This window comes from Xenopus laevis, chromosome 7L (genome assembly GCF_017654675.1).
Source record: "Xenopus laevis strain J_2021 chromosome 7L, Xenopus_laevis_v10.1, whole genome shotgun sequence".
Classification (NCBI taxonomy): domain Eukaryota; kingdom Metazoa; phylum Chordata; class Amphibia; order Anura; family Pipidae; genus Xenopus; species Xenopus laevis.
This window is the reverse complement of record NC_054383.1, coordinates 111,682,562-111,695,041: the sequence shown is the minus strand read 5'-3', so window position 1 is coordinate 111,695,041 and position 12,480 is coordinate 111,682,562. Positions and strand designations below refer to the sequence as shown.

At 38.3% G+C, this 12,480-nt stretch overlaps 1 protein-coding gene across 5 annotated transcripts in view; it reads right to left on the bottom strand.

Annotated features, from left to right (window-relative positions):
• Positions 1 to 3,684: 3,684 nt before the first annotated feature.
• Positions 3,685 to 12,480, bottom strand: part of gsg1l.L (GSG1-like L homeolog) — a 40,203-nt gene continuing 31,407 nt past the window's right edge. For 4 of the 5 annotated variants that reach the window (XM_018226278.2, XM_041569526.1, XM_041569522.1 and 1 more), the window contains 4 exons: positions 11,288 to 11,335; positions 9,501 to 9,653; positions 8,067 to 8,178; positions 3,685 to 4,104 (listed from right to left, as the gene is read on the bottom strand). In XM_018226278.2, coding sequence (XP_018081767.1) covers positions 3,774 to 4,104; positions 8,067 to 8,178; positions 9,501 to 9,653; positions 11,288 to 11,335 — 644 coding nt within the window. In that variant the 3' untranslated portion in view covers positions 3,685 to 3,773. The remainder of the gene's footprint in view (positions 4,105 to 8,066; positions 8,179 to 9,500; positions 9,654 to 11,287; positions 11,336 to 12,480) is intronic. The other variant, XM_041569524.1, reaches the window with a different exon arrangement.

The window sequence follows — 12,480 nt, the reverse complement described above, 5'->3', positions numbered from 1 at the left end:
GGAACCTGTTATCTAGAAAGCTCCAAATTCCAGGAAGGCCATCTCCCAAAGACTTCATTCTAAACAAATAATTTTCTTTTTTTTTAAAGAAAAAAAAAAATACATTTGCTCTGTAATAAAACAATACCTTGTAGACGTTAAGATATACAGTAATTACAGGCAAAACAATCCTGTTGGGGTTATTTAATGTTCAAAGATTAGATTTAAGGTATAGAGATCCAAATTATTGAAAGATCCCTTTCTCCGGAAAATCCCTGGCCCGAGCATTCTGGATAACAGGTTCCATACCTGTAAAGAGCAGACAGGCTGGAGACTGATAAGTATACTGTTTATGGAAATATATCAGATCTCCTACTGAATCATATGTCTCAATGTACTGGATAGAGTAGTTCATTTCAGTAACTATGCACTGTTAGCCTGTTAGAAGCTTCCTCACGTTGTATGGGAGAGTGTAGGATGATAGTACAGTAGAATATTTCCATCACTGACAGAGTAATAAGTTGTATTTAGTATGTGCCAGTACTGCTGGGCCTGTAGCCTTAGTCCCTCAGCATTGCTGTGGCTCCCTCCCCATTGGTTAGAAGAGGGTGGTGGGGCCCTTCCACTTGTGATGTCAATAGGTGACGTCTTTAGGTAGCAGGCAATAATTTGGGCATGAGTTGTTGGGGTATTTGCAAGGAGAATGGGTTTTGGTCAATTTTTTTAACCCGCACATCGCTTATTTTGTTGCCTAACCAGAGCAATATATACTCCCAAATAGCTCCCAAATAGCTGGTATCAAATACAATCAGAGCAGCCCATAAGGAGCAGTAACCTCAAACAATGAAAGTATATTAAAGGAATGACAATATAATGTACTGTTGCCCTGCACTGCTAAAATGGGTGTGTTTGCTTCAGAAAAAGTACGATAGTTTATTTAAACAAGCTGCTGTGTAGCCATGGGGGCAGCCATTCAAGCACAGAATACACAGTAGATAACAGATAATCTCTGAAGAATCCCATTGTATACAGCAGAGCTTATTGTTATCTGCTGTGTATCATGGGCCCTTTCTCCTTTTTCATCTTTGAATGGCTGCCCCCATGGCTACACAGCAGCTTATTTATATAACCATAGCAGTGTTTATGAAACAAACACACCTGTTTTACCAGTGCAGCCAAAACAGTACATTATATTTTCATTACTTTAAAAGATGTTTTTGGTGTAATGATTCCTTTAAAGGAATGGTTTGCCTTTGAAGGGGTGGTTCGCCTTTAAGGTAACTTTTAGTATGTTATAGAATGGCCAATTCTAAGCAACTTTTCAATTGGTTGTCATTATGTATAGTTTTATAGTTACTTGCGTCGCTGACCCCTTCTAAAAAACAAATGTTCTATAAGGCTATCCATGTATCGTTATTACTCATTTTTATTACTCATCTTTCTATTCAGTCCTCCTATTTATATTTTACTTATTCAAATCAATGCATGGTTGCTAGGCTAATTTGGACCCTAGTTACCAAATTGCTTAAAATGCAAACTGTAGAGCTGCTGAATGCAAAGCTAAATAACTCAAAAACCACACATAATGAAAAATGAATACCAATTGCGCATTGTCTCCGAATATCACATAAGAAACGGTATCTCAAAGTGAACAACCCCTTTAAGTTATACAATGTCCTATCTATGATTATTTAGTTTTTTAATTATTCCAGCTTTCAAATAGATGTCACTGACCCCTGGCAGCCCAAAAAAAACTATAGCTCTGTGAGGCTACATTATTGTTATTGTTACTTTTTATTCCTGTACTTTCTATACATTCCTCCTGCTATTTATATTCCAGTCTCTCATTTAAACCACTGTCTGGTTGCTAAAGTAAACAAGACCCTAGCAACCAGATAGCTGCTGAAATTGCCAACTGGGGAGCTGCTAAATAACTAAAAAAACACAAATAATAAAAACCAATTGCAAATTGTCTCAGAATATAACTCTCTACATCATACTAAAAGTTTACTAAAAGGTGAACAACCCCATTAAGGCTAATTACTGTCTCTGTCCTGTCCCCCCCATTTCCATCTTTGTTCTTGGATCAGCACTGGGAGAAGAGGTGAAATTTGTCAGGATCTGTTATATGGGATAATGAAAGCATTTCCCCATCAGAACAAAACAGAAATGATTCAGCAATAGCTCCAGAGCCCCAGGTAATCCTTTGGTTTGACACAGCTCAATGCAGTTTTTACATTTTGACGTACTCTATAGCAAACAAGGCAGGGAATAGGTCGGGATTTCAACATTAAAAATGCCTGGCACACTATATATTGAAGTTGCCTGAGGCAACAGCATTGCAGAGAAAATGGAAGCCTCCTGTCATTTCTATATTTACATGTTCACAGCAGTAGGTTTAACCACAGGCACCATAACCTCCAAAAAAGTAGATCAACTGCTATATAATGTATAATAATCAGTTCTCCAACAGAAAGCCTTCTATGGGTAGTCTCCTAATGTGACAGTCCCCAGCTGCCCAATGCCTAGCTGCACTCTCCCATATTAGAGAGAGACTATTTAAAGGGAGTTCAGCCCTAAAAATAACATTCACTTTTTTCACTTAGCTATAGGCTGCAGAATTGATAGACAGGCCTCAGTGCTCTCCTGTGCTGGCTGATTGCAATGCCTTTCTAGACTGAGCCAAGGTTTTTGCACATGTTACTACATAACCCCCCCCCCCATCATTTTGTTTCCCTTATTACCTTAGTTTTTAGTGGGGAGCAATCTGTGGGTTGCCATAGATAGGCACTATGGGGCAAATTCACTAAGATTCGTAATTGCGCCAGCGTCCGCTTTTTTTTTTGCCAGCGCTATGCAAATTCACTAAAATCGGAAGTTGCGCTCAGGGGAAGCGAAAGGTTGCGAAGTTACACTAGCGTTAATTCGCCAAGCAAAGCAAAGGTACGCTAGCTATGCTTAATTTGCATACGGCGCCAAATTGAAGTTACAATGGAGGTATATGTAGCAGCACTACACAAGCCTGGGAAACCTTCAAAACAGCAAATAAAATTTTTATTTTGTCCTACACATGTGCCCATTGTATAGTTAAGGTGCCATGAGTTAGGAAATGTAGGGGGGAAGGAGGGGAGCCCCAAACAAATTTTCGATCTTTTTCAGCCCTTCACCCTTAAAAAAAAACAAAACGCAAGCGTAAAATTTTTTAACTTTTTTTAAAGCAATCCCTATCTACTCTATTGCACTTCGCCTGGTCTGAGGTGGCGAAGGAAGTCTCGCGTAAAAGGTAGCGTTCAGAAAAATTTGCGCGTCAGTGAATTTGCGTAGTTACGTCCGTTGCGCAAATTCGACAGGCGAAAGGGTGCGAAGTAACACTAGCGAATTTACGCCATCGTCCGTTAGTGAATTGGCGAATTAACGAAAATGCGCTACGCTAGCGAATTAACGCTAGTGTTAGGCGCTTCGTCCTTGAATTTGCCCCTATATATTGAGCTGGTGGGCACTGTCTGGGCTGCTGTGTGGCCTTTTTTGGGCCTCTGTGTACCAGAAATGCCAGAGTGGGTCCATTTGTCTCTGGCAGCATTACTACCAAACATCCCATGGATTATATGAATGAAACTATAAAAAAACATAAGTGTAACTAAAATTTCCCATTGGTGTACATGAATTTCTCCATAAAAGGTCCATTAAAGCCTCAGACTTCTCTGAAAAGAATGAAGCGCTTTATTGGTACATGTAAGAGAGTATTAGAAGTGATGCTAAAACATTTCTATTGCACAGCTGATAGTATTTCTAGTCTAGCATTGATCGCCATCGTCCTCCAAATCCACCCTTCTTTCCTCCTCTTTAACGGCACCGGGGAGGTCAGTGATGCTTCCGATATCCACGAATATGGGGCTCCCAAATCCTTTGTGCCAGTTGAATGGGTCGTCCACTGTGCTGCTGACCGAGAAGATGTACTTCTCCCAGAGGAATCGAACCATCTCCGGGTCCAGGAAGGGATTGCACTCGCGCACGTTCTTCTCGAAGATCCTCCGGCGGTACTTGAACTCCAGGATGGTTTTGGTGTATGTGTTGAGCGTGAGCACAGAGGCCGACATGCAAAGGGTGAATGAGAGCCAGGCCAGGCTGCAAGAGAGAGGGAAAACAATATATATGGATATAACCAACCCAAACTGCATAAAAGGATTATTTTTATTAATAATTCATCTACGTGGGCTCAAATGATTGCCTGCCAGCCTTCCAACGCTACAGCTTAACCCACTCACTGCAAGAAAGCATTTGAAATACGTCAATGCATTTTTAACCCTTTCTGAAGAATTTATGGGAAATAAATTTAATAAAGCCTGCAGAAAGGCTGAGGGCCAATGTAAATTTATGTTTGACCAAACTAAAACCCTACAGTTGCTGTTAAATTATAGCTCCCAGCATCCCCTGACAGCGGGTATGTTTTCAGCATATAATGAATATCTAACAGCTGTTACCCAATATAATATACCCTTTGTAATTTAGCTGATTTTTCAGCTTCTGTGATGCCCTAAACTCCCCCCGTGAAACAATTGCTAATGAGAGGAATGGGATGTGGTTTAAAGTTTGACACTATGTAATTGTACCTATTAAATTATACATGTCTGGGACTTGTTATCCAGAATGCTTGGGACCTGGGGTTTTCTGGATAACGGATCTTTCAGTAATTTGGATCTTCATACCTGGCTTAAAGGGAAACTAAAATAGAATAATGCTAGAAATGCTGTAGAAATGAACTTACTGCACCAGAGGCCCAATTAAATGAATGATTTATGGTTTCAATGTTTGTTGCAGGGGGCTGTCATCTTGTAACTATGTAAATAATCTTTGGAAGACCAAGGCTATGCACATGCTCAGTGGGGTTTGGGCTTCAGTTGGGAGATTAAGCTTAGGGATCGTCATAAATTATCAAAACAGCACAAGTCAAATAACATCTGCCATAGAAGTAGATACAGCAAGACTGATTAATAATCAGAATATGCAGACTGCACTGGGTCTGCAGATACGAAACTCTACATGGTCTCCGGCTGCTCTACAGGGAAACAAACAAAGCTGCTCTAGTTCTGGGAAGTAAGGTGGGGGGCTCCCCCTGACATTTGAAAGTATGATCGTTTCCCTGAAGAGCAGTTAGGGACTGTCTGAAGTTTCCTATCCTCAGCAGCCAGAGCAAGTTAAACGAAGGGGAAATTTCACTGCATACAGTTAAGTTTCTTATAAAAACTGTACACATTTATTAATTAAAGTATATTGGAGATAGTTTTTTTTTTCATTAAAGAAAGTAAAAATGTGATTTTTTTTTTTTTTTGCCGTTACATTCCCTTTAAGTCTACTAGAAAATCATGTAAACATTAAATAAACCCAATAGGCTGGTTTTGCTTCCAATAAGGATTAATTATATTTTAGTTTGGATTAAGTACAAGGTACTGTTTTATTATTACAGAGAAAACGGAAATCATTTTCAAAAATTTGGATTATTTTGATGAAACTGAGGCCTTTCCCTAATTCTGAGCTTCCTGCATTACGGGTTTCCGGATAACGGATCCCATACTTGTAATACATTCAAAAAATATCCATAAAAATATAAAGCAACATCATCCTGGGTTAGTGGAATAATGTTAGTAATGCAGGACAGGAATATTATATTAACTATAATTATTAAATATAAATATTAAGTACTTGTAAACCTACAATACAAATGAATGTAAATTTACTCATAACTGCACTTAAAACTAACCGAAGAGAAATGTCAGATGACTCTTCTCTGCTTGGTTCATTTTTTGAAGACTTTCCTTTTCCCAATAACTTAAACTGTCCCGGTAAAAGAAATGAACAGCAGGTGGCACTATTGCTTCAAATTCCTTATGACAGAAGTTTAAAAGCTACGATCTTGAAAAAGTACTCTGAGCAATTATACATTTATTTGTTTTGTGTTATTACACTGACCGTTCTTTATACCAATACCCTTGCCCTTACCCTAATCCTCTATATAGATCTGCAATATCTATATCTATCTATATATATTATATATATATATATATATATATATATATATATAATACACAAAAGCCATGAATATCCTGTAAATTATATCCTTATAAACGGTGAGTAGTGATGTCATCAGTTATAAACGGTGAGTAGTGATGTCATTTCTGTCACATGACTCACTAAAATTTGTGTATTATAATAAATAAAGTACCCCCTGTTGTAAAATATGAGGATATTAGAAGTTACCTCGGAGTTCCATGACCTGTATAAAAACACTCGGCCTTCGGCCTCGTGTTTTTATATGGTCATGAAACTCCTCGGTAACTTATAATATCCTTATATTTTACAAGAGGGGGTACTTTATTCACTATATATATATATATACATATATATATATATATATATATATATATACTGTATAGCCACTGTTGTATAGTGATTTTAGTACATAAATAGTAAGGCAAGACATATGTACAGAGTCATCAATATCTGCATTAAATACCATTATACTACAGGTATAGGATCCCTTATCCGGAAACCCGATATCCAGAAAGCTCCGAATTACGGAATGGCTCTCTCCCATAGACTCCATTTTATCCAAATAATCCAAATTTTTAAATGATTTCCTTTTTCTCTGTAATAATAAAGCAGTAGCTTGTACTCAATCCCAACTAAGATATAATTAATCCTTAGTGGAAGCAAAACCAGCCTATTGGGTTTATTTAATGTTTAAATTAATTTCTAGTAGACTTAAGGCATGAAGACCCAAATTACGGAAAGATCCGTTATCTGGAAAACCCCAGGTCCCGAGCATTCTGGATAACAGGTTCCGTACCTGTACAATCATGAACAAAAGTTGTTGCATTTGGAGCACACTGGGTACATTGCTCAGGATTTGATGTAACAGAAATCTCAGTACAAGTATGGGAACAGTTAACCAGAATGTTCCGAATTACAGGAAGACCATCTCCCACAGACTCCATTTACATAAAGACACCTTTATCGGGCCCAGGTCCCGAGCATTCTGGATAGCAGGCCCCATACATGTACTTTATTAATGATCAGGCTTAGGGGGTTATTTATCAAAGGTTGAATTTTGGAGTTTTTTTATACCTCGAATGAACTCACAACTAGAATGGTAACTTATTTAAGAAAAAACTTGATTCAGTGAGTTTGAGTTGTAATACCCGAAAAACTCGAATTGATAGAGATTTCGCCTTTAAACAAAAAATGGAATTGATCAAGTTTTGGGCAAAACCCTCTGGAAAAACTTGAAGGCTATTAATGTCTTCAAATGGTTCAAGCGACCTCTGCTATTGACTCCTACATGACCTCGACAGGTTTGAGATGGTGTATTTTCAGATTTGAGCTATTTCCAGGGTCGGGATATAATAAATCTTGAAACATTTGAGTTTTTTGGGGTTTTTTTAAAGAAAAAAAAATGTGAGGTTTTTTTTCACCTGAAAATGTGATTTTTAGTTTGAATCGGTCGATTCGAAGTCGTAGTCGAAGGTCGAAGTAGCCCATTCGATGGTTGAAGTAGCCAAAAAAAACATTCGAAATTCTACGTTTTTTTTATTCTATTCCTTCACTCGAGCTAAGTAAATGGGCGCCTAAGAATCAGATGATTCAGTATTTAAGTAGGAGGTTTTCTGGTTCTCTAAGGTAACATGTACAATTAAATCCTATTGAAATGTAGACTCATCGTTTTACACATGGGATACAGGCAGCAGGCAGTAAGAAACTGAAAGTTTTCTTATACAGGTATGGAATCTGTTATCTGAAAACTTGTTATCCAGAAAGCTCTGAATTACAGAAAGGCCATCTCCCAAAAACTCAATTTTAAACAAATAAGTCAATAGATTTTTTCTCTGTAATAATAAAACAATACATTGTACTAAGATATAATTAATCCTTATTAGAAGCAAAATAATCCTATAGGGTTTATTTAATGTTTAAATACATTTTAAGTAGACAATGTATGGAGATCCAGATTACAAAAAGCAGGTCCCAAGCATTCTGGATAATAGGTTTGAACATATGTATAAATTCTTCTTTACATCAATTAAGCCTCTTACCCAAAGGACCATCCATAGTACCATGTTTGTGGTCTCCAGTCCTTTGGACCAAGATTGACAGTAACCTGGAAGACTGTCATGTACATCATATGTGCTACCATTCCCAGAAGACCTACATCGCAAAAAGACAAAAGAGAATGTACAGTATCAATATTAAAAAAATAAATTCAGCATAAGAAAAGAACATACAAAACGAACCAGTCTTGTCCTTTTAAAGGGGTGTTTAACTTTTTTTTTTTAATTATTTGCCTTCTTCTTCTGGCTCTTTCCAATGGAAGCCTCAGACTGTTGATACAGAAGACCAGGCAGCTGATTGACAGGCCTGTCTTTGCAGGGGAACTAAGACTTTTGCAACAGGAGTTAAGTAAATGCTGCTTTCAGTTGCAATTGCTTTAATAAATAGCTACAAAAGCACAGAAAATTGTAATATAAGTATATTGGAACATTGCTTAGAACTTTAATTTAAAAACAAAACAAAAACTATCCTCTTTTGAAAAAGAAGATTGTATCCCAGGAATAAAACATGCTTTATGTTTGCACATTAACATGAATTCTAAGAATATTAAGCGCTGTGGATGTTATAGGTCTCTGGCTACTTTTTCCATGATTACATCCCTGGTTTTAGTGCACTTCCATTATCTGCGGCTCATAGGGAGCCTGCCAACTGGCAACATTTGCTTCCTTCTCCCTGCACTAGGTATTTACCCATTTGCAGAGCCCTTTTGTGCAGTGCACATCTGTTATTCTAATGAGAAAATGAAATCTGTTTTCTTGTGCAACAAACAGTAGCAGCAGAAGGCAGAGGGTGTAATTTACAAACATAAGTGCTAAATTGCACGAGTGCAGTTACCAAGAGCAACTGGGCAGATTTTGCAATAAGTGAGAAATGGAGAGCACAGGTCTGATTGATTAGGTGAGTGCACTGGTGCAATGCAATTTATAACCAATATCCAACAACTTCATTCTATGTCCAACTACACAAAAATGTAGACAAATAAGGTCCACTGTAAAGAACACCATAAGGGTCATTATACAAAAACCCTGGGTGCAAAAGCCTGCCCTTTAGTGTTAGTGGAGGGGTGTTGCCAACATGCCTTCCCCATTTTCCCATTTAATCGAGTGCAGCCTAAACAGAACGCAGCTCCCTGCACCTATTAGCACAATGCCCCAAGCAGTGGGCAAAGTGCAAATAATGTCCAATTGGGGTCTTTTTAGCACTTTGCACACTGCATGGGGCATGGTCAATGACCACTCATATATTATTCTGTTTTAAAAATAAAACAAATATGGACCCTACATGTATGCTATATGACGCCTTTTATGTAAACTAAACAGATGGTATATATGGTAATAATCATCGCTCTCTCTTCCCAGTAATAACCAACAGTGTGAATACATATGCGGTATATACCATGTGCCTGTACATGTACTTACCCGACAGCACGGTGATGATGGCGGCAAATGCATTCATTTTAAGCCCATCGATAAAGTTACTAGAGGAGAAGAATTCCAAACACATGAGCAGGAAGCCAAGACTTAGCAGAATAATGTACAGAAACTCGGAGATGACCGACAGCCAGAGGACACCTGAATCAGGATGCCAGGTAAAGAGAAAAAATAACTTGCAAAGTAGAATAAAACAAAGATAGTATTTACACTCCTGAGTTCAATAAGTTTATGTAATATTTATACCCATGTCTGGTATAGAAACACATGCAATGTACAGCCCCTGCACAAATACCAAAGCAGAAAAAGGGAAGCTACTAGATGGGACTAGATGTGGTGCATGAAATACACTGTGTTGGAGTGATGGCAGTTCGTGGGGGTGCATATACTAAGGAAGGAAAGACTGGAAGGCTCCCTTACTATAGGCAAAATTGCAAGTGTGGAAGCAAGATTGCACCCATTAGAGCAAATGCAAAAAGCACACTCAGGGGCACATTTACTATTGGTCGAATATAGAGTGTAAATTAACCCTCGATATTTGACCCTCGAAGTTAAATCCTTCGACTTCGAATATCGAAGTCGAAGGATTTACCGCAATTCCTTCGATCAATTCGAAGGATTCTAATCGATCAAACGATTTTCCTTCGATCCCACATTGCTAGGAAAGCCTATGGGGACCTTCCCTATAGGCTAACATTGGTGCTCGGTAGGTTTTAGGTGGCGAAGTAGGTGGTCAAAGTTTTTTTTAAAGAGACAGTACTTCGGCTATCGAATGGTCGAATAGTCGAACGATTTTTAGTTGGAATCGTTCGATTCGAAGTCGTAGTCGAAGGTCAAAGTAGCCAATTCGATGGTCGAAGTAGCCAAAAAAATACTTCGAATTTCGAAGCATTTTTTATTCTAATCCTTCACTCGAGCTAAGTAAATGTGCCCCTATGTTTTGTGTGTGGAGGAGAAGCAAAATTGCAGGTAATAAGCCAAAGTTACACCCCTGGGTGTGTGGCAAGTGTACGGCCACCAGACACGTATTGTAGGGGTAAAAACACATTGGGAGGTGTGTGGGGGGTGGGGCAAATACAATGAGGCACTTATTTATTCTGGACAAATTTGCTCTAGTGCAGTAATTCCTTGCAACCAATCAGCAATTTGCTTTGGTCAGTCTACTGAGAGTAAAATAATAAAAGCCAATTTCTGATTGGTTGCAATTAGTGTACTGAAGCAAATTGGCTTAGGGCTGGTAAATGAATGGACTATATAGGATGAAGGAAATATAGTGAGAGAAGGGATATGTATTTGGGAGGAAAAAAACAGGGGATCCGTGTGAGTGAGGAAATGTGAATGGCTAATGGCACCTGTAAAGTATACTGCTCAATAGCATAAGCTCCAGAAAATACAGGCTCAAGTGTTTTATGTATGGCATTTAAGTGTACCTGTTAGTAAATGAGGTCAACATTAGACACTGTTTATTACTAAAGCCTCTTATCCCTCTGTGCCTACACCTTTCCTCCCTGTCACAGAAATCCCTTCCCGCTCACTTGCTTTATTATTTTGCTCTTAGCCACATTCATGTTCTCTAAATAATAAGTGCTCACAGTGGGAAATGCTGTTGCTTGATTTCAATTCCTATAATGTTTTTAATGAATTGTAATAAAGCTGAAATGTTAATGTCTGGAGCAGGCGAAGCTGGGAGAGAGCCAATACACGTGTGTGTGTGTGTCTGTGTGTGTGTGTCTGTGTGTGTGTGTCTGTGTGTGTACATGAGCGCAGCACTTTACCTTTTTCTGAGTCAGGTGACAGCTCAATGAAGCTTCGGCAGGCCTCTTCTGAAATTTAATGTGAGATATATTAATACGACTGAATATTTCTGTGATTATCCCCTGGGTCTGCAGCTGCATATCACCATGCCTACCCATTCTAATTAGTGTTGATGTGCTGTATGCCTCATAAGGTTTCATACACAATAGCAACCATTCAGACTGCACAAAAGCAATCAAAGAGCACCAAGCAGACTTGTGCACAATATGCTCACCTGTACATGTACAATCACACACAATTCATATATTTCCCGACTGACACTGTACACAGAGTATACTGACAGCAGCACAGTCATGGGTACAAAGACACAAGAAACTATTGCAAGTATCCATGTGCCCCCACTTGTCAGACTTACTCGCTCACTCTCACACTCAAGAATTCACACTTGAAAGCTCACAATAACACTTTTATCTCACCCTTCACTCTCACACTCATTTTACACCCCTTATTTTTGCCTTTGCACCATAACACATTCCTCCTTATGTCTTCCTGAGAGCACAAGCAGCACAGCGAATACGGAATAAAAATATAGGTGTGGATCCATTATCCAGAAACCCGTTATCCAGAAAGCTTAGAATTATGGCAATTATGGGTATGTCACCTCCCATAGATGCCATTTTAATCAAAAATTCTCATTTTGAAAATCAATTTCCTTTTTCTCTATAATAATAAAACAGTATCTTGTTCTTGATCCTAATTAAGATGTAATTAATCCTTATTGGAGGCAAAACAATGCTATTGGGTTTAATTAATGCTTAGAGGATTTTTTTTAGTAGACAAAGGATAAGTAAAACTTAATTTAAGGTAAATGTATTTTTGTAATTCCAAGATATTAAAGGATTTATGTACCGTTAACATGAATGAATTTTGTTACAACAGCGCCACCTGCTGGTCATTTTCTGATCAGTCTGACCATCAAGTAGTCAAGGAAGTTGTCAGGAAAAAAAGAGGCTGCTCTGATGTTCTTCTGGTTAGGAAAGATTTGAGAAGGGTTTCTAATTTTCTCCTAACCAGAAGAACATCAGAGCAGCCTATTTCTTTCTCCTGACAAACTTTCATGACTACTTAGTGGTCAGACTGGTCAGAAAAAGTCCATCAGGTAGCGCTGTTGTAACAAAATTCATTGATGTTAACAGTACATGAATCCTTTAAA